The sequence below is a fragment of the Chrysemys picta genome, chromosome 9 (assembly GCF_011386835.1).
Source record: "Chrysemys picta bellii isolate R12L10 chromosome 9, ASM1138683v2, whole genome shotgun sequence".
NCBI lineage: Eukaryota > Metazoa > Chordata > Testudines > Emydidae > Chrysemys > Chrysemys picta.
Window position 1 is genome coordinate 68157347 of NC_088799.1, and position 27591 is coordinate 68184937.

The 27591-nt window shown below is 43.5% G+C and overlaps 1 protein-coding gene across 11 annotated transcripts in view; it reads right to left on the reverse strand.

Moving 5' to 3' along the window:
- The window catches only part of DIAPH2 (diaphanous related formin 2), a 906188-nt gene that overhangs the window by 419934 nt on the left and 458663 nt on the right, over positions 1-27591 (reverse strand). For all 11 annotated transcript variants that reach the window (XR_010590414.1, XM_065557222.1, XM_065557219.1 and 8 more), the window contains one exon: positions 17329-17458. Coding sequence is in view for 10 of the 11 variants with exons in the window: in XM_065557222.1 (XP_065413294.1) it covers positions 17329-17458 (130 nt within the window). In the remaining variant the exon portion in view is untranslated. The remainder of the gene's footprint in view (positions 1-17328; positions 17459-27591) is intronic.

The following is a 27591-nucleotide window of genomic DNA, read 5'->3' on the forward strand; positions in this document are numbered from 1 at the left end:
TCAAATGCCTTAATGAAATCGAGGTAAATTAGATCCACTGTCAAGTATCAGGGGGTAGCCGTGTTAGTCTGTATCTACAAAAACAACAAGGAGTCTGGTGGCACCTTAAAGACTAACAGATTTATTTGGGCATAAGCTTTCGTGAGTAAAAACCTCACTTCTTCGGATGCATAGAGTGAAAGTTACAGATGCAGGCATTATATACAGACACATGGAGAGCAGGGAGTTACTTCACAAGTGGAGAATGGATCGTGTGATGTGTCTTGGATGGAAGCTGGAGGCATGTAGGTACGTATAGCGGTCAGTAGGTTTCCGGTATAGGGTGGTGTTTATGTGACCATCAATTATTTGTACTGTAGTGTCCAGGAAGTGGATCTCTTGTGTGGACTGGTCCAGGCTGAAGTTGATGGTGGCAACAGCATCAGAGGACCCAACCACATCAGCCACACCATCAGGGGCTCATTCACCTGCACATCCTCTAATGTCATATATGCCATCATGTGCCAGCAATGCCCCTCTGCCATGTACATTGGCCAAACGGGACAGTCCCTCCGCAAAAGAATAAATGGACACAAATCGGACATCAGGAATGGTAACATACATAAGCCAGTAAGTGAACACTTCAATCTCCCTGGTCATTCTATTACAGATTTAAAAGTCACTATCATTGAACAAAAAAAATTCAGAAACAGACTTCAAAGAGAAACAGCAGAACTAAAATTCATTTGCAAATTCAACACCATTAATCTGGGCTTGAATAGGGACTGGGAGTGGCTGGCTCACTACAGAAGCAGCTTTTCCTCTCCTGGAATTGACACCTCCTCATCTATTATTGGGAGTGGACTACATCCACCCTGATTGAATTGGCCCTGTCAACACTGGTTCTCCACTTGTGAAGTAACTCCCTGCTCTCCATGTGTCTGTATATAATGCCTGCATCTGTAACTTTCACTCTATGCATCCGAAGAAGTGAGGTTTTTACTCACGAAAGCTTATGCCCAAATAAATCTGTTAGTCTTTAAGGTGCCACCAGACTCCTTGTTGTTTTTGTAGATCCACTGTGTTTCCTTTGTCTAAAACATACATCAAAGAAGGAGATCAGGTTGGTTTGGCATGATCTACCTTCTGTAAAACCAAGTTGTATTTTGTCCCAATTACTATTGACCTCAATGTCCTTAACTACTTTCTCCTTCAAATTTTTTCCCCAAGACCTTGCATACTACGGATGTCAAACTAACGGGAGTGTAGTTATCCGGATCACCCCCCTCCCCTTTCTATCTAAAGTATATTTATATTTATATAAATTACCAAGTAAAAATATTAATTTTGCTTTTATGCAGAAATAGCTTGCAGCCACTCCATCTCAGGCTGTGATCTCTCCAGATATAACTAAAGCAAAGGTCAGGCCTGGTTAGAAGCAGAATGTGATTCCTCCAAGAAATTCCCAGATGCTACCTCAGATGAGTCTTTTTTATAGGTAGCATTCTTCCCTCAGTCAGTAATTACAAAGTTAGGGTAGCGCTATGATAAAGATACCACATGTTAGATGAAGTCTGAAATATTTGTGGTTACTAGAATAGCCCAAGTCATTTCACAAGCATTTTATTTTTAACCAAATGTAACAGAAAAATTCAATCTCCAGTAATTAAATTCTTCACACTTAAATTTCCCTGTGTAGTTTCCCCTCCTAAAAACAGTTGCATAATACTGGTGGAATAGAATGACCGTGGTGTTCCATTCCAGAAACAGCTCTATTTCAGCGTTAGATTAATTATTAATTCTCTCTCTAAAATGATACACATCTATATCTACTCTAATATCTATAATATCTGACTGTAAATGTGGTAATTTTTATTCTTGTGGTTGAACAATTAAACATAACATTATTACAACATTTGAAATATTCTAGAAAGCTAGATTTGCACAGGGGTCCTCTAAGCTTTCTGTTGCATAAACTTTGGGCTTCACATCCCCGATGCAAACTCCGAATAAGCTTCCCAATCTCAAAATTCATAAAATGCAAATCATCAATCCCTGTTCCTGGCAGGTAATCAGTATACGGTCTGATGTTTGATGACCCTGATTGTCTCACCTTGCATGTCTACATGTTTTAGCAGTCATGGAATTATCCTACCTTTTGGAAAATCCAGCTACAGCATGTGTCTGAATTACCTCCTGTGGCAGAGAACTGTACAGGTTTACTATACCCAGTGTAATTAGTAGTTCATTTATTTGTCCTAAATGTACTGTCCTTTAATTTATTACATGTTCCTATGTTCTTATGTTATTCTTAATCTTCTTGTTCTTAATCTACATATTCTTAATCTATTCACTATTTACTTCTCTCAGCTGTGAAAACTGTTTATTCTTAACCTTTATTTCCTATGTTTTAACCAGTCACTGATCCATGAGAGGACCTTCCCTCTCATCCCATGACTTTGCTTTACTTTGCTTAACAGTCTTTGATGAGGGACACTGTCAAAAGCTTTCAGAAAGTCCAAGTTAACTATATCCGCTCAATCACCCTTGTTCACGTGTTTACTGACCCTCCTCAAAGAATTCTAATAGGTTGGTGAGATATGGTTTCCCTTTACAAAAGCAGTTTTGACTCTTCCCAACGTATCATGTTCATCTATGTGTCTGATAATTCTGTTCTTTACTACAGAAATCAGAAATACAATAGTATTAGAAAAGTGGTAATATCTACTAAGTGCCACCCATTCATGGCAATGCTCTGAACTATCTTTCACAATAAATTGTACATGTCTTCAGAAGGTTATTTCTCTCCTTGCTTTTTCCACATTATTTGATCAAAAAAGTGTAATATTTAACAATGTTAACATTTCAATTATTGCCACTGGGCGTTCTTGGTTCTTCATTAAGATGAGTGGTGATGTTAACATCTGCTAAAGCTATTGTTCAAGGCTCTATGCAAACTCAGCTAGACATCACTATATTGCATTAAAGGCCATGCAGGCCTGAGTATTTATGAAAATAAAAGGATGCCAAGGAAAAACTCTGAATAGGAGACCCTATTCAGGGCTCAGCTGAAGGTAGTGTAATGCTCTTATTATAAAAAGAGATAAAAAAAAAGTCTTGGACTGTCTAAGAGAAGAAGAAAGGGGACAAGCTGGTATCCATTATGGAGGTGATGGTCTACCAGCACAAGCATCTCATGAAATGTTGTCTGGACTGGACATATGCTGTAAGGATTGACCTTTGGGTGCGTCCTGTACTGGACTGGGAAGGAACTTGTCAATAAGTACAGGCTCTAGATTGATTTTTATATTCAGTAACTTTGTTTTCCAATTCTTTTACCATCATCTATTTTGGATCTTTATCTTAAGCTGTGTTAAATATATTTATATTTGGTTTTTACTACAGACACAATCAAGTGCTTGTGCCAAAGAGAGTGTTGAATTGAGGGGAGGCTGGTGAATTATGGTACAGTGCTTCCAGGGAAACAGTGCATTGGCGTACATTGAAGGTAACCTGAACACAAGGGATTGGGCCCTCGAGTGTAACAAAGCAGGGTATGTACATTGCTATCCTGCAGAGTGTGAGAGCAGGTCTTACAGTAACTTAGAGTGGAGCACTTGTGTCGCCTGCAGCCGGTAGCTCTGGCAGAACTACCCCCAGTGGGCACAGACAAGACTCCTTCATGGTGTAAGTAGGTGTTAGCGATTAACCCCACACACTCCTGTTAAGTATCACAATGGATGTATCCAAACCATAGTTAGAGGGAGACAAGTCTGAGGAGCCCAGCAGAGCCCCATATAACCAGATTTTAAATAGAATATGCCAAGAGTGACCTCTCAAGATATCCGAGCTTGAGAAAATATTGTTATCCCCCCAGCACGTTCCCACTGGCCCCTTAATTTAAGCCCTGCCTATGGGCTAGGAAGTAGGACAGAGAGTACTGTAAATAATTTTATTTATTAAATCATTAGTAGAGAATCAGATTCTTTAGTAATGGGGACCTTGTACATACAGTAGAACCTCAGAGTTATGAACACCAAAGTTACAAACATACCTGATTTGGAACCAGAAGTACGAAGTACGCAGTCAGGCAGCAGCACAGGCAAGTGCAAACCCCCGCCCCCTCCCCACGCAAAAAAAACCCCAAAACATTAAATGTACACTATTAAAAAAATAAAGGGAAAGTATAAAAAAGATTTAACAAAACAAGGAAACTGTTTCTGTGCTTGTTTCATTTAAATTAAGATTGTTAAAAGCAGCATCTTTCTTCCGCATAGTAAAGTTTCAAAGCTGTATTAAGTCAACATTCAGTTGTAAACTTTTGAAAGAACAACCATAATGAGTACGAACATTTCAGAGTTACTAACAACCTCCATTCCCAAGGTGTTTGTAACTCTGAGGTTCTACTGTACATCAAAAAAGCCTTTTCATGTCCTCTGCCAATAGCTAAAGGAAATCCCCTCAAAATAACCACAGGCAATTGGTAAGAAGTTAAAATTTTGTCCACAAAACTCAGAATGTACTGGGCATAAAGCATTATAAACTACCTGTGCTTCTTGGCCCTAGATCACACTGACACAGATCCTCTCCTAAGGAATGCAGATACAGGATAAGATGCTGTATTTCAATAACGATCTGAAACTCTGTCAGTGGGATATGAGAGAACTCAGATAAATCCCCATAGGATGACAAGATCAAGAAACATCAGAAGGTTTCAGGAGCTACTAGAAGAAATGCAAGAGAATTCCAGCAGACATGGAATTTTTCAAGCACCTTTTCACAGAACTCTTATGAGCACTTGTCAGTATAACATGGTTTCACAAATTTGAGAGAATAGTTTTAATAATGTTGAAATACTGCTAGTACCCATCACTTTCCAAAAACATCGTCCCACCACCCTGACTGCAGAAAGTCTTCTCTTTCACTTTTTCAAGTTATTGTGTCATACAGACTGTGCATTGTATGCAGACAAAGATGAATCATGGACCTGTTCTTGCTTCTATTTCATCTGCATTTGAGCACCTTGGGGGATCAGTGCTCTGCAGAGGTGTGATGTATACATGCAGATGAAAGTTGAACAGAATTTGATATACAAACATATTGTTTCTGTCTCACTCATGCTTTGAACTCACTCACTCACTCACAGAGTGAGTGCTCTTCCCAGCATGCCTCTAATTAGCTTTCTCAAACAGACAAAAGCTGCAGTTCTTCTACTTTTCCAACAACTAGCACTAAAAACGTAATCAAATGTACTTCACTAAAATGCACTATACACTGTTACCATATTTTTTCTTCGAAACCACACTTACTACAGAACAGATCATAGAGGGCTACACTGGGCCAAGAGTTTTAATCAGAACTCCCCACTGAAAACTGTTGTCTCAATATAGACACAGCAAATGCAGAAGGAAGAAAACAAAATGATCATTTATGAAGAAAACATGCTTTTTGCATCTAACACCTGAATGCGTTTTGACAGAGGTGGCTATTCTTAGTCAATGCAATGTGTAATTGTTACATAACATGACTAATATTAGTAAGTAAAACATATATACAGCATATTAAAGTGTGCTAGTGGTTATAGTTAAGACTCCCTTAGCCCTTTTCTAAACCCTCATTTCCAGATTTAGAAACTCAGCCCAAATGGATTTTTGTTGTTGTAAGATTCATCTTTTGTATGCAAAAAGGGTGCAAGACATTAGTCAAACATATAACTCTCCTTTGATTCCCCTGTAACTACAGTACAAGTTCTGAATTGATAATACAAAATTGGTAGCTTTCTATGGCAGCATTTTTCACATTTTATTAGAATCTGTAATTGATGCAAAAAAGTTGCTAACAAATAACAGCAGGCTATAGTAAAATGAACACTGCTGTAAGAAAATGGTAATCTCTTGGCTAGGTTGCATTAGGACATAGAACACTGTCTACTGTATTTGTTTAAAAATCACCTTGCCTACCCTGGATTGTGGAAAGTGAGTGAGTGAGTTTTCTTTAATATTAGAGTTAATATGGACAGTGACCAGTTTACTTGGAAGCTTTCTGGGCTATCAGCTTGTACACTACTGAAGTAAAGAAATGTATGCAATATTTCCCCTGAAGCACTATGAATACAACCCACTAGGCAGTTTTCATGATATTGCTATGTACTGTGACTAATTTTTATAACATAAATTCCAGATCTTCCAAGAGTATGAACCATATTTATTATGGATTCTAAAAGTTTAGTATATAGGAGACACTGCCTTTAGCAGATGTCAGTTTAAATATCTGAATGGCCAAAAAGTATGTAATTCAAAACTCACGATGACAGCAGCTTTTGATTCTGTAAGACTAAGATAACTGTTTAAGAATACTTTACATATTTTATTGCAAAATTAGAGGGGTTTAGAGAAGGGCAACCAGAATTATTAGGGGTATAAACTCTCATATGGAAAGAAAATAAAAGATAGTGATTGTTAGGACACAAATAACGGGATACAATAAAATAATGAATTACTTCATAATAATGAATACAGTATAGAATGAATAGAAAAGGTAGATCAAGAAATTCTGATCTCACTGTCCCATAATGCAAAAACAGGGGGACATTCAATGAATTGAAAAGGTGACAATTTAAAAACTGATACAAGGTAATATGTTTTCAAAAAACACGACTATGAAATTCATTATCACAGGAAGCAGGATGGTGTAGGGGCCAATAGTTTAGCAAATTCAAAAAGTGACTGGATAACAAGAATATGCAGAGTTGCTATAGTTAATGTTGACAAATTCTGGAAGGAATATTGACCCTTATGCTGCAAGGTTTAAGCCAATCTTTAGCTATTAAAGATTAAGATGGAGTTCTAAAGTGGGGGGCGGGGGGCGCGGAGAATTACCCACACCATTCTACTAATTGGTTTCTTAATCTCCCCTTTAAAGTATCTAGTGCTGAACACGGTCAGAGACAAGGTCATGGACCAAACAGACCCCTTGGTTCTGATCCAGTATGGCAATTCCTGTGTCCCTATGTACATGTATTAATTAGTGAATTCTGGATTCCAGTACATTTCCTAACACATGCCCACAACCTCATTGTGAATAACTGGAATTCTTCCAGTATAGTCATTAGATCTCAAGGTTCATATGAAATATGGAGAATGAATTACTCTCTAAGCGTTAAAAGCCCTAAGTATGGTCCCTATGGGCCAGGGTTAATACATTTCAATACAGTGGTGTTGGAAACCTTGCACAATCATTGCTAATGTTCCATCTCTTCCATGGATGTATGGGATTTCAGTTCTCAGTGCTCTCAAACCAGACACTGTATAAACCCTAAATTAATTTTTGTGAAGTATATTAAGTTTAACTGTAATACAGATAATAAATAGTTAAGGAGACAGTTAGACCAATCCATTATAAAGACCACAGTGGCTGGCAATAAAATAAAAAGGGGTTTAAAATACAGGGTTATCTAAGTTTTCAGCTTTTAATTTTTGTTTCTTATAGAAAACAGTACTTCTTATGCAAATCAAGCCAACATTATTTCACAACTCCACATTGTTTGTCATGAGAACCACTAAAGTTGTAAAGATTTAATAAACTTTTAACATTTTCGGTCGATGGATGAACAGAATTATGTCAGACAGACTGTGCAGCAGCACAGCCAAATTATATATGGTCATATAGATGATGTTGCTATTGCCTATATTCTATATGTAGAATTTCTCAAGAAGTAATTTTCATAATCAGAATATAATAATTTTAAAGTAAATCAAATTGGGAATTTATACTATTCCCCCATGCCCATTTCATGTACTGCCTCCCCCACACCCTCCAGCGCAAGATAAACATACAGTAAGGGATCAAGTTCTCTTCTGATCTAACTCATGTTTAGTTAAATACTTACACCAGAAAAGGACAGTTACCTGTTCTGTAACTGGCATTCTTCGAGATGTGTTGCTCAGATGTATTCCATGGTAGGTGTGCGTGCTCGCCACGTGCACTGGTGCCGGAAGTTTTTCCCTTAGCAGTACCCGTAGTGGGGGAGCCGCGCTGCGACCCCTGGAGTGGCGCCTCTATATTGCGCTATAAGGGGTGCTGCGCACTCCCCCCACCCTCAGTTCCTTCTTGCCAGACAACTCCAACAGAGGGGAAGGAGGGAGGGATGTGGAATACATCTGAGCAACACATCTCGAAGAACGCCAGTTACAGAACAGGTAACTGTCCTTTCTTCTTCGAGTGATTGCTCATGTGTATTCCACAGTACGTGACTCCAAGCTATACCTGATGGAGGTGGGTAGAAGTTTAAGGGTTACCAGGGCACAGTACCGCCCTACCAAACCCCGCGTCATCCTGCGTTTGGGAGACTATCACATATTGCGATGAGAAGGTGGGGACAGAGGACCACGTAGCAGCCCTACAGATGTCCTGGATAGGGACATGAGCCACTTAGGCAGCCAACGAGGCCTGAGCTCTCGTCGAATGATCCTTCACTATAAGAGGTGGAGGAACCCCTGCCAGGTCGTAACACGTGCGTATGCACGAGGTGATCCAGAGGGAGATCCGCTGGGTGGAAACCTGTTGCCCCCTCATGCGCTCAGCTGATGAAATGAAAAGCTGATGGGATTTCCGGAATGGCCTGGTCTGGTCTAGGTAAAAAGCCAGCGTTCTACGCACATTTAGCATGTGTAGGCGTCATTCCTCATTGGAGGAATGGGGCTTAGGACAGAGAACTGGTAGGAAGATGTCCTGATCCATGTGAAAAGCCAAGACTACCTTCGGTAGAAAGGCCGGATGCGGGTGGAGCCGTACCATGTCCCTATGGAAGACGTATACGGGGGATCAGAGGTCAGGGCCTTAATCTCCGAGACCTGGCGGACTGAGGTGATAGCCAACAGGAACAACACCTTCCATGATAAGTGGGACCAGGAACACGTGGCCAAGAGTTCAAAGAGGGGGCCTGTGAGGCAGGAGAGGACTAGGTTCAGGTCCCAGAGCAGGACCAGGGGTCTGACGTAAGGAAATGCCCAATCCAGACCTTTTAAAAACTGGGAAGTCATGTGGTGGGAAAATACCGACTAACCAGACACCGGAGGGTGGAAAGCCAAAACTGCTGCTAAGTGTACCCTGACTGAGGCAAGCGCCAGCCCTTGGGTCATAAGGGACAGTAGGTAATCAAGGATGAGCTGGAGCGACGCGGATGAGGGGGAGGAGCCCCTCTCCCTCGCCCACGTGGAAAACCAATACCATTTGGCCAGGTAGGTTCGTCGTATGGATGGCTTCCCGCTCTCCAGCAGGACTTGCCTAACATCCTCAGAGCACCTCCCATCTTCCTCGTCTAACCATGGAGCAGTCACGCTGTCAAGTGAAGCGCGGCCAGGTTAGGGTAGAGGAGGGATCCTCTTTCCTGTGAGAGGAGAGGCGGTCAGAGCGGTAGTCTGCGCGGAGGGGCCTCTAGGAGTTGTAGGAGAGCCCCGTACCAATGTTGATGGGCCCAATCCGGCGCTATCAGGATAACCCTTCACCCGTCTATCTTCACTTTCTGTAGGACCTTGCCTATCAGGGGACGGGCGGGAAGACGTAGAACAGGCAACCTGACCATAGAATCAGGAACGCGTCTGATATCGCTCCTTCGCCCCCTCCTGCCCTTGAGCAGAACTGAGGGCAGTGTGATTCTGGATGGTGGCAAAAAGATCCACCTGGGGAGTGCCCCACTCTAGGAAGAGCTGCCGGACAACCTCCCTGGGAAGTGACCACTCGTGCTGTTGGAAGAAAACCCTGCTCAGGCGATCAGCTCGTGTATTCCGCGTGCCGGGTAGGTGAAAAGCCCTCAAGGAGATGTTGTGGGCTATACAGAACTCCCACAGGTCTAGGGCTTCCTGGCACAAGGCCGAGGACCTCGTGCTCCCTTGCCTGTTGATGTAATACATCGCGGTCGTATTGTCCGTGAGGACTCTGACCATCTTCCCCCGCAAATACCGGTGGAAAGCTATACAGGCCAGGCGCACCGTCCTGAGTTCTCTGACATTTATGTGCAGGGACAAGTCCAAGGTCGACCATCTGCCCTGGGTCTGGAAGCTCCCCACGTGGGCTCCCCACCCCAGGTCTGAGGCGTCCGACACCAGATGTATTGAGGGAGGGGCCTCTCGGAAGGGGATCCCTTGCAACATATTGCTCAGGAGGGATCACCACTGCAGGTGGAAGCGGGGCGACCTTCTCCGGGCTGTCCCTGGCTTGGGAGTATTGGGAGGCCAACCAAAGTTGAAGGGGCCGCATCCTGAGTCTGGCATGCCGCACCACCGAGGTGCATGCCGCCACATGGCCTAAGAGTTGACGGTACACCCTTGCTGTCATCACGGGGAAGGACGTGACTGAAGCTATGAGACCTTTGAGCGTCTCGAACCTGTCTCGGGGGAGAGAGGCCGCGGCCACTACCGAGTCTAACAGCGCCCCTATGAAGTGTATGTGCTGAGCCGGGACTAATGTGGATTTGTCCTTGTTTACCACTAGGCCTAGACTGTTGCAAGTGGCCAGGAGGAATTCCACCTGAGCCTGTACCTGGGATCGAGACTTGACCTTGAGCAACCAATCGTCCAGGTAGGGAAAGATTTGCAGCCCGTTCTGCCTGAGGTGGGCTGCCACGACTGCCATGCATTTTGTAAAAACCCTGGGGGCAGTAGAGAGGCCAAAGGGAAGGACCGTAAACTGGTAGTAGTCATGCCTCACCAGGAAACGGAGGAAGCGCCTGTGACCCTCGAAAATATGCATGTGAAAGTACGCATCCTGGTGGTCTAGGGCCGCGAACCAATCCCCCGGGTCTAGGGACAGAATAATAGAGAACAGGGACACCATACGGAACTTGCAACGGACCAGAAACTGGTTGAAATACCCCAGGTCGAGGATGGGCCTGAGCCCGCCTTTTGCCTTCGGGATCAGGAAATACCAGGAGAAAAACCCCTTGCCCTGGAATTCCCAAGGTACCCTCTCCACCGCGCCCAGGTTGAGGGTACCTCCTGGTTTAGAAGGAGGGCATGCTCCGGGTCTCCAGGGACCTCCCGGGACGGAGGATGGTGGGGAGGGGGCGAGGCAAACTGCAACATGTACCCCTTGGAGATGGTAATGAGGACCGGTCCAAAGTTATACGGGGCCATTGCACTCGGAAGGCCAGTAAACGGTTGCCAAACACCAACTTTATTAACTGGGGGGCTTCCCAGGCAACAGGCCCAGTGGCCCCCGCAAAGAGTCAAAAATGCCTCTTCCCCTGCCTCTTGCCCTTCAAGGGGCCAGGTGGTGGGACCAAACGGGACTGGCGCTGGGATCTACGCCTCTGCTCCATCGGCCTCTTAGGCGGGGGCTCATATTTGCCCCTAACTGGGGGAGCCGAGGTCTGAGGCCTGGGTTTGTCCTTGGGTGGCGGGAAATACAGGCCTAGGGTCTGCAGGGTGGTGCGGGAGTCTTTCATCCCATGCAGATGAGTGTCTGTTTGGTCCACAAACAGGGCTTTCCCGTCGAAGGGCAGGTCCTGCATGAGGGACTGGGATTCCGCGGACAGCCCGGACAGCGAGAGCCACGATGCCCTTCGTATGAATATATCCAAGGCCATCGAACAGGCCGCTGTGTCCGCTGCACTCGAAGCCGCTTGAAGAGCTGCTTTCGCCGCCGCCGCACCCTCATCGACTAAGGCTTTGAATTGCCTCTTGTCCTTGTCTTGGAGAAGAGGCTCGAATTTTGGCAGAGACCCCCACAAGTTAAAATCATACCGGCTCAGCAGCACTTGGTGGTTCACCACCCTTAGCTGGAAGCTTGCCGATGAATAAACCTTTTTTCCCCGAAGGTGTCTAGTCTCCTGGCGTCTTTATCCTTGAGGGTGGGTGCTGGATGGCCATGTCTCTCACAATGGTTAACGGATTCCACCACCAGCAAGTTTGGGGTTGGATGAGTGTACAAGTACTCATGCCCCTTTGCTGGCACGAAGTACTTCTGCTCCACCTTCTTAGAAATGGGCGCCAGGGAAGCTGGGGTCTACCAAAGTCCGGTAGAAATATTGGCTACCCCCTGGTGAAGAGGCAGGGCCACACAGCCCGGTGTCAAGGAGGACAAGACATTAAACAAAGTGTCTGATGGCTCCTCCATCTCCTCAGCCTGGAGCTGGAGATTCAAGGCCACCCATCTAAGAAGCGCTTGATGAGCCTTAAAGTCCTCCTGAGAGACAGGGGGCGGCACCACTATAGACTCATCTGGTGCCGACGAGGCGACCGGTGCTGCCTCCAGGGCCTCGGGCGGTACTGTCGGCTCAAACCCCAAATCCGGGCCTGGGTGCGGTACTGGGGGTGCAGTGCCCGAGGACTGGTGCCAAGACGGGTACGCCGAATGGACCTGGGATGCCCCTGCCACAGAATGGGGTCTCGCCAGTGCGGGCGCTTGGGGTCACGGTGCCCATTGGCACCACTGTCCTTGCAAGGGCGCCCGTTGCCACTGGCCCGTATGGGGTCCTAGCAGAGCCACTTGCTCTTGAGGGGTAATGTGGCCCGGGGAGGGACGGCTGGGAGCCGAGGCTGGGGTCACCAATGAACGTACAGTGCCTTATGAGTGGCTGGACCTGTCCCGGCCATGTCGGCGCCGACCTCGGGATTTGGAACTCGACAACGACGACATGTATATGTCGGAGGTACTGTCTCTGGAATCCCTCTGGCGACCGTGGGTACGACGCCTCGGTACCAGTGACGGTCGGGATGCGCTCAGAGTATGGCATCTGTCTTGGCGAACACTCGAATATGAGTGGCGGGAACTACGTCCTATCACTCCGGCTGGAAGAGGAGTGTCGACGCCTTCTATCACGGTGCCTGCGGCCCCTCTGGGCAATGGAGGCCTCTGGAGACTTGCTCTCAGGCTACCTGGCTGACGGAGTAGAGGTCTGTCGTGGGCTATGGAAGGACCCTCGGAACGGGCAGGCATCTCCACCTCGGATCTGGCTGGAGATGGTTAGTGAGCGCCCAGTGGCGGCTTCCCTTGGAACCGGGGGCCCGACTCAGGCGGCGCGCCCAGCATCGGAAGGACAAGGATGTCACACACTGCCTGTGCTGCTTCCGGCGTCGACGGTGTCCTTACCAGAGGAGAGGCACGCGCGGATGGGACGAGACTACTCCGCTCAGCTCAAGTCGGAGGTCTAGGTCCCGATGGGGATCGTGGGCTACACAACTCAGGTCCAGCCTCACCCCTATCCTTGTCTCGGCGCCGCTGGGTCTTCCCTTGCTTCTTAGCAGGGGAGCAGTGCCGACTGGTCAATCGGCCCTCGCTCCGCACCGAGGACGCGATGCCCAGCACCGGGTCAGGTCAGGGCGCCGGTGCCGGGCCCAATGCCGACTGCATGAGTAGAGCCCAGAGACGGATATCTCATTCACGCTTCGTCCGAGGCTTGAACCATTTGCAAATTTTGCAACGCTCGCTTATGTGAGTCTCGCCCAGACAGCAAAGACACTGAGAGTGTGGATCTCTTCTGGGCATGGAATTGAGAACAGGAGTCGCACAACTTGACGCTTGGGGCACGGGGCATGCCCCGAGCCTGGCCACTAACTAGAGAAACTATCTACGGTCGAAGAATAGTACCACTAAGGCTAGAGATGCTACAGCAAAGCTCGAGCACAAAGTTCCAACTACCTTCACTGGCGGCAAGAAGGAACTGAGGCTGGGGGGAGCGTGCAGCGCCGCTTATAGTACAATATAGAGGCGCCACTCCAGGGGTCACAGCGGGGCTCCCCCACTACGGTACTGCTAAGGAAAATCTTCCGGCACTGGTGCACGTGGCGAGCACGTACACCTACTGTGGAATACACATGAGCAATCACTCGAAGAAGAACTAATATTTAAGGTCATGGTACATTTATTTTTTATAATAGCATTTTGTAAAGTATCGAAGGGTTAAGACTTTTGTAAGACACAATCACTAATGAAAATTTAACAATTTGGGTTTTACACATGACATATTTGGAGAAATCTGATGCCAAGTTCTTATATAAACATCCACATATTTAGAAACAAACAAAAATCAGCATAAATATGATATCTCCAGAAAGAACATGGGAAGTTGTTTCCAAAACATAAGAAACAAGGAAGGGGGGGATAAAAAAACCACATTCTTTAACAAACTCTTGACCCCCACTGATTACTTATTTCCTTTAAGTGCTGAACATATTCAGTGATTGTGTGGCAAGACTGGTACTGGAGATCTATGGATATCAATAACTACTGGGCAATTTCAAAATGTAGTAGAGATTGTACTCAAAGTGAGACTGCAAATCTGGTCTCATGCAGATTTTAAAGAAGCTCTGTATGATAAATTGTACAGCCAAGAATTAAGGGCAAAAAATATTTAAAGGGGACAGAATGGCCAATAATAAAATTCCCCAAACACTAAGTTATCAGGCAGCACTAATAAGATATAAGAATCAAAGATATCACACATCCATAACAATGAAATTAAACAAAGTATTAATATGGCAATGAACATACAGACAAAGGCAATATTTTTATCTTGAAATTTAACACATGCATACAAGAATAAACAATTTTATTGGGGGGAGGGGGGGGGAAGGAAAATTTTGAGACTACCCAGTGCAAGACCCAATTTAAGTAAACAAAAGAATAGAATAAAGATGGAAGAAGCATTGTTATTGTGAGTGTACCTGATCAGATCATTTACACTTCAGAGGGCTTTTGGCATGGCACACTATGTTTTATGTTTAGCTTTATTTTGCTTATTGTGGCAAACGAGGGAATTATGTGTATTTTTTTATAAATATTTTAGGCACTTCACTTTACCAGTTTGCTATTATTCTGCCTCACTGCAAGGAATTCAATCAAAAAAGGCTGTTAGGAAGGGAACAAAATATTGGAAAAGATAAGGTACAGTCTAGAGAATACCAAGGATACTTAAGGAAACAATATGAAACTATGAATTGGGGAATACCTTCCCTGACTCCAACCAGGCTGGCAAGTTCTCTTTCCAGAAACCTGGGATCCAAGGGGTTACTAAAATCGTAATGATGGTGGTCTAGGTAAGAAGTGTGAGGGGATGGGGTGGGGAACTTGAGTGGGTTGTTCTAGGGGCTGACAGAGACACACTGAGGAAGATGCACAGAAACTGCAGCAAACAGACTCTCTATCACCAACCCAGAGATGGAAGTAGTTGGACTGAACAGAACGTACCAAAGCTTGCAAGGAAAGATTAAAGTTTAGGCAAAGAGAAATATGAGCATAAACCTTTATTGGCTTTTTACTCTGCATACTGTGTATCTTTCCATGAATAAATCATACTTTGTTTGAAGATGCTGTTTTTGAGTCACTATAATCAGCCCTGCCCCCAGGCTGCTTTGTAACCCTGCCCCCAAGCTATGGTCGGGGAGGAGTGTAGAGCACAGTACTGCAGTGGTGCCAGAACACCACTGTGAAGAGAGTTGGGCCTGTTGGGTTAACATAGCTGGTAAACAGAAAAGCTGCAGCCCGAAGATCCAGTCTGCCACTGCAAGGCAATACGGGGGGGGAAGTAGCAAAACCTGTGTACTTGACAGGTACTAAAAGAGGTCTAAAGCACACCTATGACTGTGATATCAGTATTTTAATTGGAATCTTTAATTCTGTGTAGAAGTGCTAGTGCCCAGAAAGGTACATGCTCACCAATTGTCACCATTAATACATCACTGTTTATCCACATTTACCACATTGATATTTGAAATAAGAAAAATAAAAAGCAAACAAACAGTTGTTCCCCACACTTTAAACAGATCAAACTTTTGACACCACTGTAAGCAACTTTAAAACAATATTAATTGATGGCAGTACAATACCTACTATGTGAAAAAGAATTAGAGGTGGCTTTTATTCTCTGCCAAACATTGGGATAAAGGGTAAAATTTCCAAAAGTAACTTAAAAACCTAAATGACATTCATTGAGACTTAGCCTCATGAAGGTTTCTTGAATATTTGTTTTTAGCACAACGTTATGGCCCACTCTTACCAGCACTGACAGATATGAGTTACATTACATAAATGCAGAAAGGTTTGCACAATTGGGCCCCATAGTGGCAGGTTACAATTTTAAATGCTCCTTATTTAACGGTTGGAATAGTTTTCATGTTAAATTATGATAATATTGGGTATTAACATAAAAGACAGATTCAGTAAGGGTCAAGCTCTGAGTTCCTCACTCAGTTTTTTCCTCAAACAAACTTCCACTGGATTACCGCACCTCAGAATTTGACCCAGTATTTAAAGGGTGCAAGAGATCTTTCAGGACAATTTTGCTATTTAAAAACCAGGCAAGTGACCTAACATTTACGTTTTGTAAAGATAAATTGTTTAAAGATGCTGGACTAAATGTGAGCTTTTTTTATTTAGTTCCAGTGGAAATTGTTTCTTAATTAAATAAATTCTACAAACGACAATTGACCTGTATTTTTATTTGTTTTACTGGAAAAATGATAGAGCGCATAAGCTCAGCCTTTTTGTATTCTGGTATCTTTTTGAAGCACAGATACTTACTAGTTTGATAATACTGAACAATGCAAAATACAACAACAAAAAAATCTCTGTACTAAGTCTTTGGTAGCCCATATTGTTTCCTTGATTATAGCATCAAAAATCACAGACTTGTAACATGGAACAAAATATCTGTAAATGTGTAACACCAATTATAGTAGTTACCTCCGAGCAGAGACTGAAGTGTTTTGTTGTTACTTGTTCGTCAATAACATTAGCATTCAAAAATATAGGCAGTATTTGTCTGAATAAAAAACCTGACAATGTGAATGAATACATGGGTAAAGACCTGACCAGTAAAACTGCATTTTGGTTTCAAATCCCCAGTCATCATCTATCCAAACAGTCACGCGAAAATCCTTCAAAATGTCCAATGACTACTAATTTGAGGAATTTTTATACTTCTGAAGACTTGACTATCTGTCCTGTCTTAAAATTAAGATGTCTTGGTTTCCTTTCAATTTGAATTAGATAATGATTTAGGGAGATTTGACTATATTATTGTGATTGTTGTAATTACAGATGTGAACAATAAAGCAAGTCTTTAAAATCGTTAATGGGGAGTTGAACATTATTGGGATGCTGATGTTACAAAACCCCTTGTGTGAAGTTCAAAGTACTTGACTGTAATGTGCTGTGGTACCTCACACCACTTCAAAGCAACCACTCCCTGTACCTTTTCCCAGGTCAATAAACAACCGGAAGAAGAAAAATCCATGAGGATTATTAATGTTTAGAGATTACATAATCCTACAATCTAAAATTAAATGTCCTGAGAGCATTCCATACCAATACAGATAAAAACTACTCTAGGTATCTGATCTATATGCTTACCTTTGCTTGCACTCTCAACGTGTTCCAGTTCATCTGTGAATTTTAAGATGTCCCGATAATTCTCTTCGCAGATTTCAACCAGAAAATGCAAGAGTGTTGTTTTTTGATCTGATGATTTAGTATCTCTAATCTGCAAAGAGCAGAGTAAAGAAATAAGGAAATAATGTATTATTTAGCTTTATAAAGCTGTTTTCTTAAATCTACTTTCAGATTTATTTTAATTCACTTAATTACAGATTTTAGTGAAAGTTATCTATGTTGCCAACTTGTGAATGAAATTAACAATTCCTACAATTCTCCAAAGCATTTCTTTTTAAATTAAACTTGGTGTGGTTTCTAAAACAATGTTGATAATGTAAAATCCAAACTCCATAAATCTTTAATTTTTTTTAGAATACAGAGAGGTGTGGTTTTGCACATCAGTTTCAATGTCAGTTATACTCAGTATGAAGTGCGGAGATGATCCACATTAAGGGGGGGACTGAATGTTGCAATACTGTCACTCTAGAAGTTAAAATATTGTTAGAAATTGAATAAGTTATTCAATTCACCTTTCTAAATGAATTCCAACTCCTAAAGCAATCCTTCTGCTGCGTGTATTCTGGGATACAGTGCCCCCTAATCTATGTTTGCTTTTTTAAACTCTCAAGGGGGAGGTTAATGGAGCTTCTTCCCATCATAAATCCCAATTACTCATTTAAGCAAAATCCAATACATAATTAATCAATCAATCAAGGTTGAATTATATTAGTGTTTCATAACCTATTTGGTTGGTCTTTGACAGAACGTTTGAAATTAAGAACTAAACAGCCCCTCCCAATGCCCCCACCCTCTTCTGCAAAAAGAGAGGTGAAAAGCCCAGGAGATCCAGACTGGCTGGCTAGCAGGAGAATGAGAGAGGGAGTAGTATGAATATCTCAACATGCTTTCTGCTCTCCCATGGAAATGTCTCTACAGGAGCTTCCTGGGGATTCTTCAGACTCAATGAGAACAAATGGGGGACATAGCCTCTCTCCAAATTCCCAGATAACCACTGATTTGGGGGCCAACCCCCATGCTAATTCCCATGCGTGTGTGCTTGGATGTCTAATGAAGAACCTTAAGGATCCAATGGAATCATCAGATGATGCATTTGGGTCTCAGCTCAGAGTTTCTGTATTTCACCCAACAATGAAAGATTACATTTCAGATGGCAAAATTTTGTTAACTCTACAACGTGAAGAAAAGGGAAGCAAAATGTAACAGTGGCATCTACTTCCTCCAAAAATGCAAGAAACAAAACATCATTCACAAAAGTCTCACAATCTATAACCCTCTGACCACTACATACAACTACAAATATTTATGCTACACAGTCTGTTCCACCTTCTATTTAGCTGTGACACACTGAGTACACTTCTCAGACCTGAAGAAGAGCTAGCTCTGTGTAAGCTTGAAAGTTTGTCTCTCTCACCACCAGAAGTTGGTCCAATGGAAGTTATTATGTCACCTACCTTGTCTCTCCGTATCCCACCCACGCAGGTATAACTCAACTGTGTTTGTGTGTATTTATTTTAGATTTGGCCGATATAGGGGATGTAATTATTACTTACTTGCAAGGATACTAAGAGCACAGAATAATGCAGATACAGAATGCACATAACTATTTTCAGAGACTTTTTTTTGGTAGATGAGCATTACTATCAAGATGAATTTGTAAATGCTTTTTAACCCACCTTGACATCTAGTGCTTTGTCTAATACAGACTAAGCTACAGCATATCCTGCAAATGAAATCAAGGATTTATTTTAAAAGAATACATAAATATGTGCACAAAATCTCCAGTTTGTTGTCTTATTCTGTAAATTGTTAGAAGTTATAATTCTATAATCCTCAGATGACAGGCTTGCCCCATTGATATTCATTTTAATGCAGGCCTTTCAGCTTTAAGGATTTACCCTGTTAAGAATGAGTACACTCCATAAACAGGCTTTTAAAAATATAGGATGTTTAGGCAATTAGAAAGCAATTTAATTCATACTGATTTGGTTATTAAAGACCAAAAAATATTCAGTAATGGTATGCAGTATAAATCAGGTCTTAATGTATTACTGCACCATATACACAAACGTTTTGGGGTTTTTTTTTCAATTTCTTAAAAAAAAAAAAAAAACCCACACTAAATTCAGTTCCTTAGCTACTAAATTTTAAAAGTAAACTAAGTTTAATTATTTCTTCAAAGGCTTTAACAAGAAAAGAAAGGTTTATTTTTCTGTGTTGCAACATCACAGAATAAGTAAAATTGAGGTAATTCAAATGGCCAAAAATTTCTCTTCCCTTCAGACTAGCAGAGCTGTGTTCTGAGGCACTAATAAAAATATTACACTAAGTCTGTATTGGTATTTTACTGGACTACTTAAATACCTTCCTATATTCGCTTACTGTTAAAAATCTTGGACAGTACTGTGTTTCACAAAGCTGATCAACTGAGTTCTGTTAAGTGTTATTGGGGAGACCGAAAATTTAAGGATTGCCAATGACAGCAAAAAAGAAAGCATGCAGTGACATCTACTTGTCTAGGCACTCCTGCTGCTCAGATGGAAAAGTGAAAAGACTGATTTAATGAAGTTAATCTTTGCCTTTTGCACTGTATACTGGGCTCACTAAATAATATCTTTATTTAATGGACCTTCTTCGAGGCACTTATAACAGTTAGGTAATAGAGCAAAGAACATATCAAACAAATATTATTTTCAGGTGGGTTTTCCTTTATAATTGTTACTATTTAACAAGTTAAGACCCACAAAATAAAACAACATGAAACTCAGTCCTGAAGTCCTACAAAGGAAAAACGTCTAATTTGGGTGAATTAATCCTGAGTGGAACTCGACTGACTGGCATTCCACAATGGGTACATTTATGCCATTGTCTCTATTATCTTCAGTGTTCTCTTTTATGCTTCAGAGGTACGGCTAGGATTGTGTCTTGGATATTTTTAGTAAAAGTCACAGACAGGCCATGGGCAAAAAAGAAAAAGTCATGGAAGCCGTGACCTGTCTGTGACTTTTACTAAAAATATCCCTAACGAAATAGGGATGTGCGGATCCCCACACCGCCGGAAGTGGGGCAACTACGCAGGGGCTTGGAGCCGCCTGCAGCAGCTGGGGGCTGCAGGGTACCCCTGCCACCTGCAGCTCCAGGGATTCCCTGCTGCCCGTGGGGGCCAGGAGCCGTGGGGTGCCTCCACCTCCCATGTCAGCCAGAGGCTGCAGGGTACCCTGCCACCTGGAGCTCCGGGAGCTCGGTGTTCCCCCACCACCCATGGCAGCCGGGAGCTGTGGGGTACCCCACCATCCGTGGGCTTGGAGCTCCAGGGGGCCACCAGAGGCACCAGGGATACCCTGCAGCTCCCTGCCCCCACAGACAACAGGGATCCTGCAGCTCCCAACCACCGCAAACTGAAGTCATGGAGGTCGCTGGAAGTCACTAATTCTGGGACTTTCACAACCTCTGTGACTCAATCGTTGCCTTAACTATAGGTAATCCGACTGGTTACCAGCAACAGGAAAGCAATAAGACAAAAACCAGTATTTTAATTTCAGTGACAATTTATGAAGCATTTTCTAAACAACTAGGAAAGAACTGAAACAAACAAGTAATTATCAGTATGACTGGAACATTAGTAACATGCAGTTTCCTAATGGTTTCCATTCTAAGGCCTGTTTTCAGTCTCTCAGAACTTTTCTTCTCTTAGGCTGAAATTCTTGTCTTTGCCAGAGAGTGATTTTTGACCCCGATCAGAAAAAAAAAAATAACACAGCCATTTTTAAGCTAAGTTTAAATAAAATCGAATCTATGACCTCCCTATCTCATTGCTCTAGTGCAATATTAGTAATATATGGTTTTAAAGTCAAAGTAGGAATTTGGCTGGGAACTGATCATCACAGATGAGAGATACTTTTTGAATGTTCCAGTAAAAACTGGCTTTGATTTGGCCATGTTATAATGCAGGGGTCGGCAACGGAACCCCAGGCCGGCAGGAGGCTGAGCGGGGCCGGCGGCCGGGACCCCAGACCGGCGACAGTTGCGCCCCCTGGCTCCCCCCCTCACTGTGCTCGGGTTCTGCAGCTCCCAGTAGTGTGAGTCGCCGGGGCACGGGGCCCTGAGCCCGCTCCAGGAGGGGCGGCGGCGGCAGCTCGCACTCCCGGGAGCCGCAGAGGCCGAACATGGTGAGGGGGGAGCACACGGGGACCGCCACCCGCATGCATCCACTGCAGGAACCCCCCCGGGGGGGGGAGGCGCGCCCCCCAGCTCCCCTCTCATCGCGCTCAGGTTCTGTGGCTCCCAGAAGTGTGAGCCGCCGCCGCTGCCGCCACCACTGCCCCTCCCGGAGCTCCCCTCTTCCCACTGCCTCAGCACTCTGTGGGGGAGGGGCTATGAGAGCGGCAGCCCGGCAGCCTGTTTTGCCTCCACATGGAGCCAGCATCTGACCGGCATGGGCATGGTAAGGGGAGTCCCGGGGGGCAGTCAGGGAGCAGGGGAGGGTTGGATGGGTCGGGAGTTCTGGGGATCCTGTCAGAGAACGGGGACTGGTTGGATTAGGCGTGGGAGTCCTGGGGGGTCTGTCTGGGGTTGGGGGTGTGGATAAGGGTCGGGGCAGTCAGGGGACAGGTAGGGGGTAGGATCCTGGGGGGCAGTTAGGGTGGGGGGTTCTCAGGAGGGAGCAGTCAGGGGACAAGGAACAGGGAGGCTTAGGTAGGGGGTGGGGTTCTGGGGGGCAGTTAGGGGCAGGGGTCCCAGGAGGGGGCAGTCAGGGGACAAGGAGCAGGGGGTGGGGAGTTCTGAGGGGGGCAGTCAGGGGGTGGGAAGTGGGAGGGAGTGGATGGGGGCGGGGCTCTCCCCCCCCTCTCTTTTGATTGTTGAAATATGGTAACCCTAGGCGAGGGGAGAGCCGGGGAGCACATGGGGGCTGGTGCTCTGGCCCTCCGGTGCCTCCGAAATGTATTACCGGCACGCGAAACCTTAAATTAGAGTGAATAAACGAGACACGGCACACCACGTCTGAAAGGTTGCCAAACCCTGTTACAACGCTTTGAGATTCGTATTTTGTAAGTCTATGGTACACAACACTTACTTTTGGTACTCCTACCAAGATTCAGATTTAAGATAGGTTGTGCTCCTTGCACCCAACCGCGCACACACACAAACACAGAATGAGCATGCCTGATTCTTTGGACATATTATAACTGCTCTCAGGGTGAAATTAAATCATTGCACACAATAAAGCCACAAGACCTAAGCACAAATTAAGTTCACTCACTGACATACCACAATCTTGGGATGGCCTTTTGCACAGGGATGAACTGGACACTGAATAAGGAAAGTTTTAGATGAACAAATAAGTTTAAAAATGAGCCATAGATATATGCTGCATTATGTTAAATAGCCAATGAATGGAGAAAAGACCGTGTAAGTCAAGAATCAATGTAAGGGTTTTTCTCAGCAGCTGGGTATTTGTTGAAAAAACATGGGCAGCTGAGATTTAGTCACTGTCTTCTCAAACTGAGAAATGTCTTATTTGGGCTGTAAGATAAAAACTACATTTGAAATATAATATAGATTTTTTTTAAAAGATGATAGACAAGGAAAATAGTGACAGATGAGATTATTTTTTTCTCATTCCCTTTACACTTCTCACTGTAGAGAACTTCAAGGCAGATTTACAGTACATTAACATTAGAATAAATACCTACTTAAATATGCTCAGTAAAGCTGATCTTATTTTAAGGGAAGTAAAAAAAAACAAAAAAAAACATATGAAAACACACTTTAGTAACACATCATTACGGCTAAATTGTTCTTAGGGCTTATGTGGCCATGCAGCGGAGCAGGCAGGAGTAAGAACTGTCCCTCCGCTATCACAGCCCTCATTAGTGTTCTCCAGGTTTTTACTCCAGGCATTTCTAGGAGCACAAGGGATGAATCCAAAATGCTCCCACATGGGAACGTGGGAGAAAACAGAGGAGCAGTAGGCAAACCATTAGCTGGCAGAATTTGCTCATTGAACAGGTGGTATGCTGCACTTCATAAAGAGGAGCCCCTAATTACTCCTTTCCCTTTCTGAATGCATTCTGAACCACGAAGAGAAACCATGATAGCCAATTCTCAAAATACTGATACTGCATAAAAAAAACAGCTGAGCACAAAACTGGCAAAGTGTGCTGCATCCTCTCTAATGGATGCCTCTGGGCTAGGGTTGCCAGGTGTCTGGTTTTCGACCAAAACGCCCAGTTGAAAAGGGACCCTGGCGACTCCAGTCACCACTGCTGACCGGGCCATTAAAAGTCCGGTTGGCAGCACCACGGTGAGGCTAAGGCAGGATCCCTGCCTGCCCTGTGTCCGCATGGCTCCCAGAAGCAGCGGCACGTCCCCCATTCGGCAATAGGGGCAGCCAGGGGGTTCCACACGCTATACCCGCCCCAAATGCCAGTTCCGCAGCCCCCATTGGCTGGGAGCTGTGGCCAATGGGAGCAGCAGGGGTGGCGCCTGTGGACAGAGCAATGCGCAGAGCAGCCTGGCCCCTGCTTAGGAACCAGAGTGGGGACATGCCGCTGCTCCTGGGAGCCTCCTGAGATAAGTGCCGCCCACGGCCTGCACCCCTAACCCTTCCCGTGCCCCAACCCCCTGTCCCAGCCCTGATCCCCCTCCCGCCCTCCACACCACTCAGTCCCAGCCCGGAGCACCCTCCTGCACCCGAAACTCCTCATCTCAGCCCCACCCAGAACCTGCACCTCCCCACTGGAGCCCTCACCCCTTCCCGCACCCTGAGCCAGCCTGGTGAAAATGAGTGACTCATTGAGGGTGGGGAGAGCGAGCGACAAAGGGAGGAGGGGATGAAGTGAGCGGGGGGCCAGGGTCTCGGAGGAGGGGTGGAGCAGGACAAATGTGTTTGATTTTTTGAGAGTAGAAAGTTGGCAACCCTACTCCAGGCAGTGGGGCACCTCAGTGTCTCCTGTTCTCTGAATAGCCTATTCACCTGTGGTCTATAATCCTTTCGTATAATTTTAGTTGTTGGGTTTAGTGTATGGGTGCTGGGTGGTGTTGGTGGCCTGTGATATACAGGAGGTCAGACCTGATAATCTGGCGGTCCCTTCTGGCCTTAAACTTAATCATCCACAGAGAGTAACACCATAGTACCTGCTATTAATTATTCTTTTAGCCTAAACATTCTGGGTTCCAACTCTGCTGATAGTCCATGTAGGGGTAATTATGGTTTGGGGGGTTGTTTTTTAATTCCTTTTTAGAGAGATGCAGGAAATTGCATGCAAAAATGACTTAACAGAAAGTGAAGGTTCCTAAGTCAAGCAATCAGAAGTGAAAGCCAGAACTAAGGTTGCCTTGGCAACCTAAATTTAGCCATGTTGCATAGGTGCATTGTAATAGTGCTGCCCACTATCACATAGGTGGTCTGTGGCAAAGCCAAGAATAGAACATGCCTCTATTGTGTCCCAGCCCAGTGTCTTTAACACAAGAAAACATCCTTTCTGTTCTTGCAACCTTCTACTTTATTCATCATTAGACTATGCACTAAATAGAGCATGACTCTTGTAGAATAAATAATATAGGATCGTGTAATTAAACCTCTAATAAAGTGTATTCCCAAGAAGATCAAATTAAGGTAATACATTTAGCTTTAATTCAGGCATTTTCTACCTTGCAGCCATAACATTATCTTTTAATGTACTTCTTTGTATGCAATTTCCTTAGTAAGTCTTTCATTATTTCATGATAAAAATATCACACATACTGCCCCCCATGGGCAAAATCAAGGGATAAAGGGAAATCTTGGAAGTCTTCATTTTGTGTGTGTGTGGGGGGGGGGGGGGGGGGTTCATCAGGTCCTTGTTTTCCAAAGAGCTCCACACCTAGACCCCAGGCAGTAAGCAAGAATCCTATTCAAATTCACTCTGCTTCATGCTCAAACACAATCAGGATTGGTCATTCCAGTCTCCCTTTCTCCCACATTAGCATGCAATTTGGCAGAAATGCTTACAGTGTAAGTGTTGTTTTAAATGCATTAAACTGAAAGTAATAAAAGTGAGACTAAGTTTAGTATGCATTTAAATAAATACAGTTTTACAGTTTGGAAATATTTTTTGAAGTTATGCAAATGTGTCAGTCTGAATCATTAAATTATTAAAGAATTAAAGAATGGAAGTGATAATACTACACTATCGGAACTGCTAATATACCACCAATTAATATAACATATTGCAATTTTAATTGTAATTTTCATTTGGCCAGTAAGTAACCGATCTCCTAGTGTAATAAGATTAATTCTATCTCCCTCATCTTTAATAACTTTATGAAATGGTGCAAGAGCATTAAAATTTGAACACAGCAACACCTGTGTATATAGGGCTTGCAATGCACTTGACTAATTTAATGCAGTTCTAGTTTCGTTCAGTTTTTCCCAGTTCATCTATAGCTAAAGAAGAAGTTGCTGGTTAAATGCTATTTAATTTGATTTAAAACTAGTAAGTTTAAATTTACTCAGATTTGCTCAGATTTATGAGAGAGATATCTGTGTGCATAGTATAATTGATAAATTTCAATACAGCAACACAATGCCCACTAGGAATTTATTAAGAACAACTTTCAGTTGAATAGCAAAGGACAAAATTGGAAAATCAATACTAATAGATACATTGTTAACAATGTGAGTGATTTAAAATCTCATACATACAAAACATAAAACTTGTGGCACGGACATACCAATCATCTAGTTTCTGAACTCTCTGATTTTCAGGTCTATGCCTCAGAAAGTGAGAAATCTATCAAAATCTTCCTTTATGCGTAACATTCTGGTTGAGTTTTGAAGCCAAACATCGCTCCACAGCCATTTGTAAAAAGCTTTGGAGGATCTGCTTTTTGGTTTGGCTATTTAGGATCATAGAGGCTGAAGTAAATGTCAACTTGAAAAGCAAACGTCATTCTGAAAAAGTTTTACCTACCATTGTTACAAATGACACCTAAAAATACTGCCACTGAAAGACTGAAGATAAACTATCCAAAGCACTAGATATTTTTACTTTGTACATTTGACAGCACTTACAAATAGTAAGTTTCATTGTTTCCCCTCAATGGTCAGTCACTTTCCCATACATTTATGTGCATCTTTTACACATTAGCAAGGGGGGAGGTTAAAAAAAAAAATTATGGAACCATGATTTCAAAAACAGACAAAATGGCAAGTTCAGCACTATAAAGTGAGTTTGTATGTATGTATATCTATATCTATTTAATTGATTAGATTTCTAGTTGGCTGTATCTCTTTAAATGAACTTGGTTTTTCAAATATTCTTTGCTACTAAATGTCTGTTCTTCATCCAACTACATAAATATGGGAGACTGGGAGATAAGTACATGGTTTGCATGCCACTTCTACTATCAGTGCTTATGTAAATGTTTATGTAAAATATCTTTAGTAAACCGAGAGCTGTCAAAGGATTTAATAAAAGAGAAAATAACTTTCTAAAAGTAAAGTAACTTAAAACTTCTCTATCCTAAATGCCTGACAGGGATAGGTGGGTGGGGGTGGAGGATGGCGAGAGAGACTATAAAATTGAATAGGGATGAAAACAAATGTGTTTTATAGGATTTTCTCTACACAACTTGTAGCAAGGTTGCTGACTCAACATGCCCCCGTCTGGCTGGATTTATCATTGAAGCACCTTTTACCTCAGTTTCCCCCACATTCTTTTGGACTACACTCAACATAGAAGTGATCTGGCCCTCTAGCCAGACCACTATACAGTGTTGAGCCCCTTCTGTGGCCTCAGAGTTTTATACCAAAAATCCAACAAAAATATAAGCACAACTACATCTTCAGCCCAAACTGTCTCACAGCTGGCAACCATTCTGTCGGAAGCATGCCTTTGGTGCTTTATGCTGTCCTTCCGTGCCTCAATCCACACAACAATCCAGGGACTGACTGCAATGTTATTGACATGAACTGCGATCGTATAGATTATTGTTGCAACCAAGGTCCTATAATTGCACAAAAACTTGTACAAAGGAGGTCAAAAAGTTGTCTATGAAAAGGTTGTAATTTGCTGGTTATGATTACACTGTCTGTATGTGTGTATCAGTTTAGTATTTGAAGTTATGAATATTGGCTATGTACTTGTATCTCAATGTGTTTGATTCTAAGTAGCACCAGTGAAGCATTTGGACAGCTTATTGAGAAGGGACTCTTCAGATTAAGTGCCCAATCAAAAAACA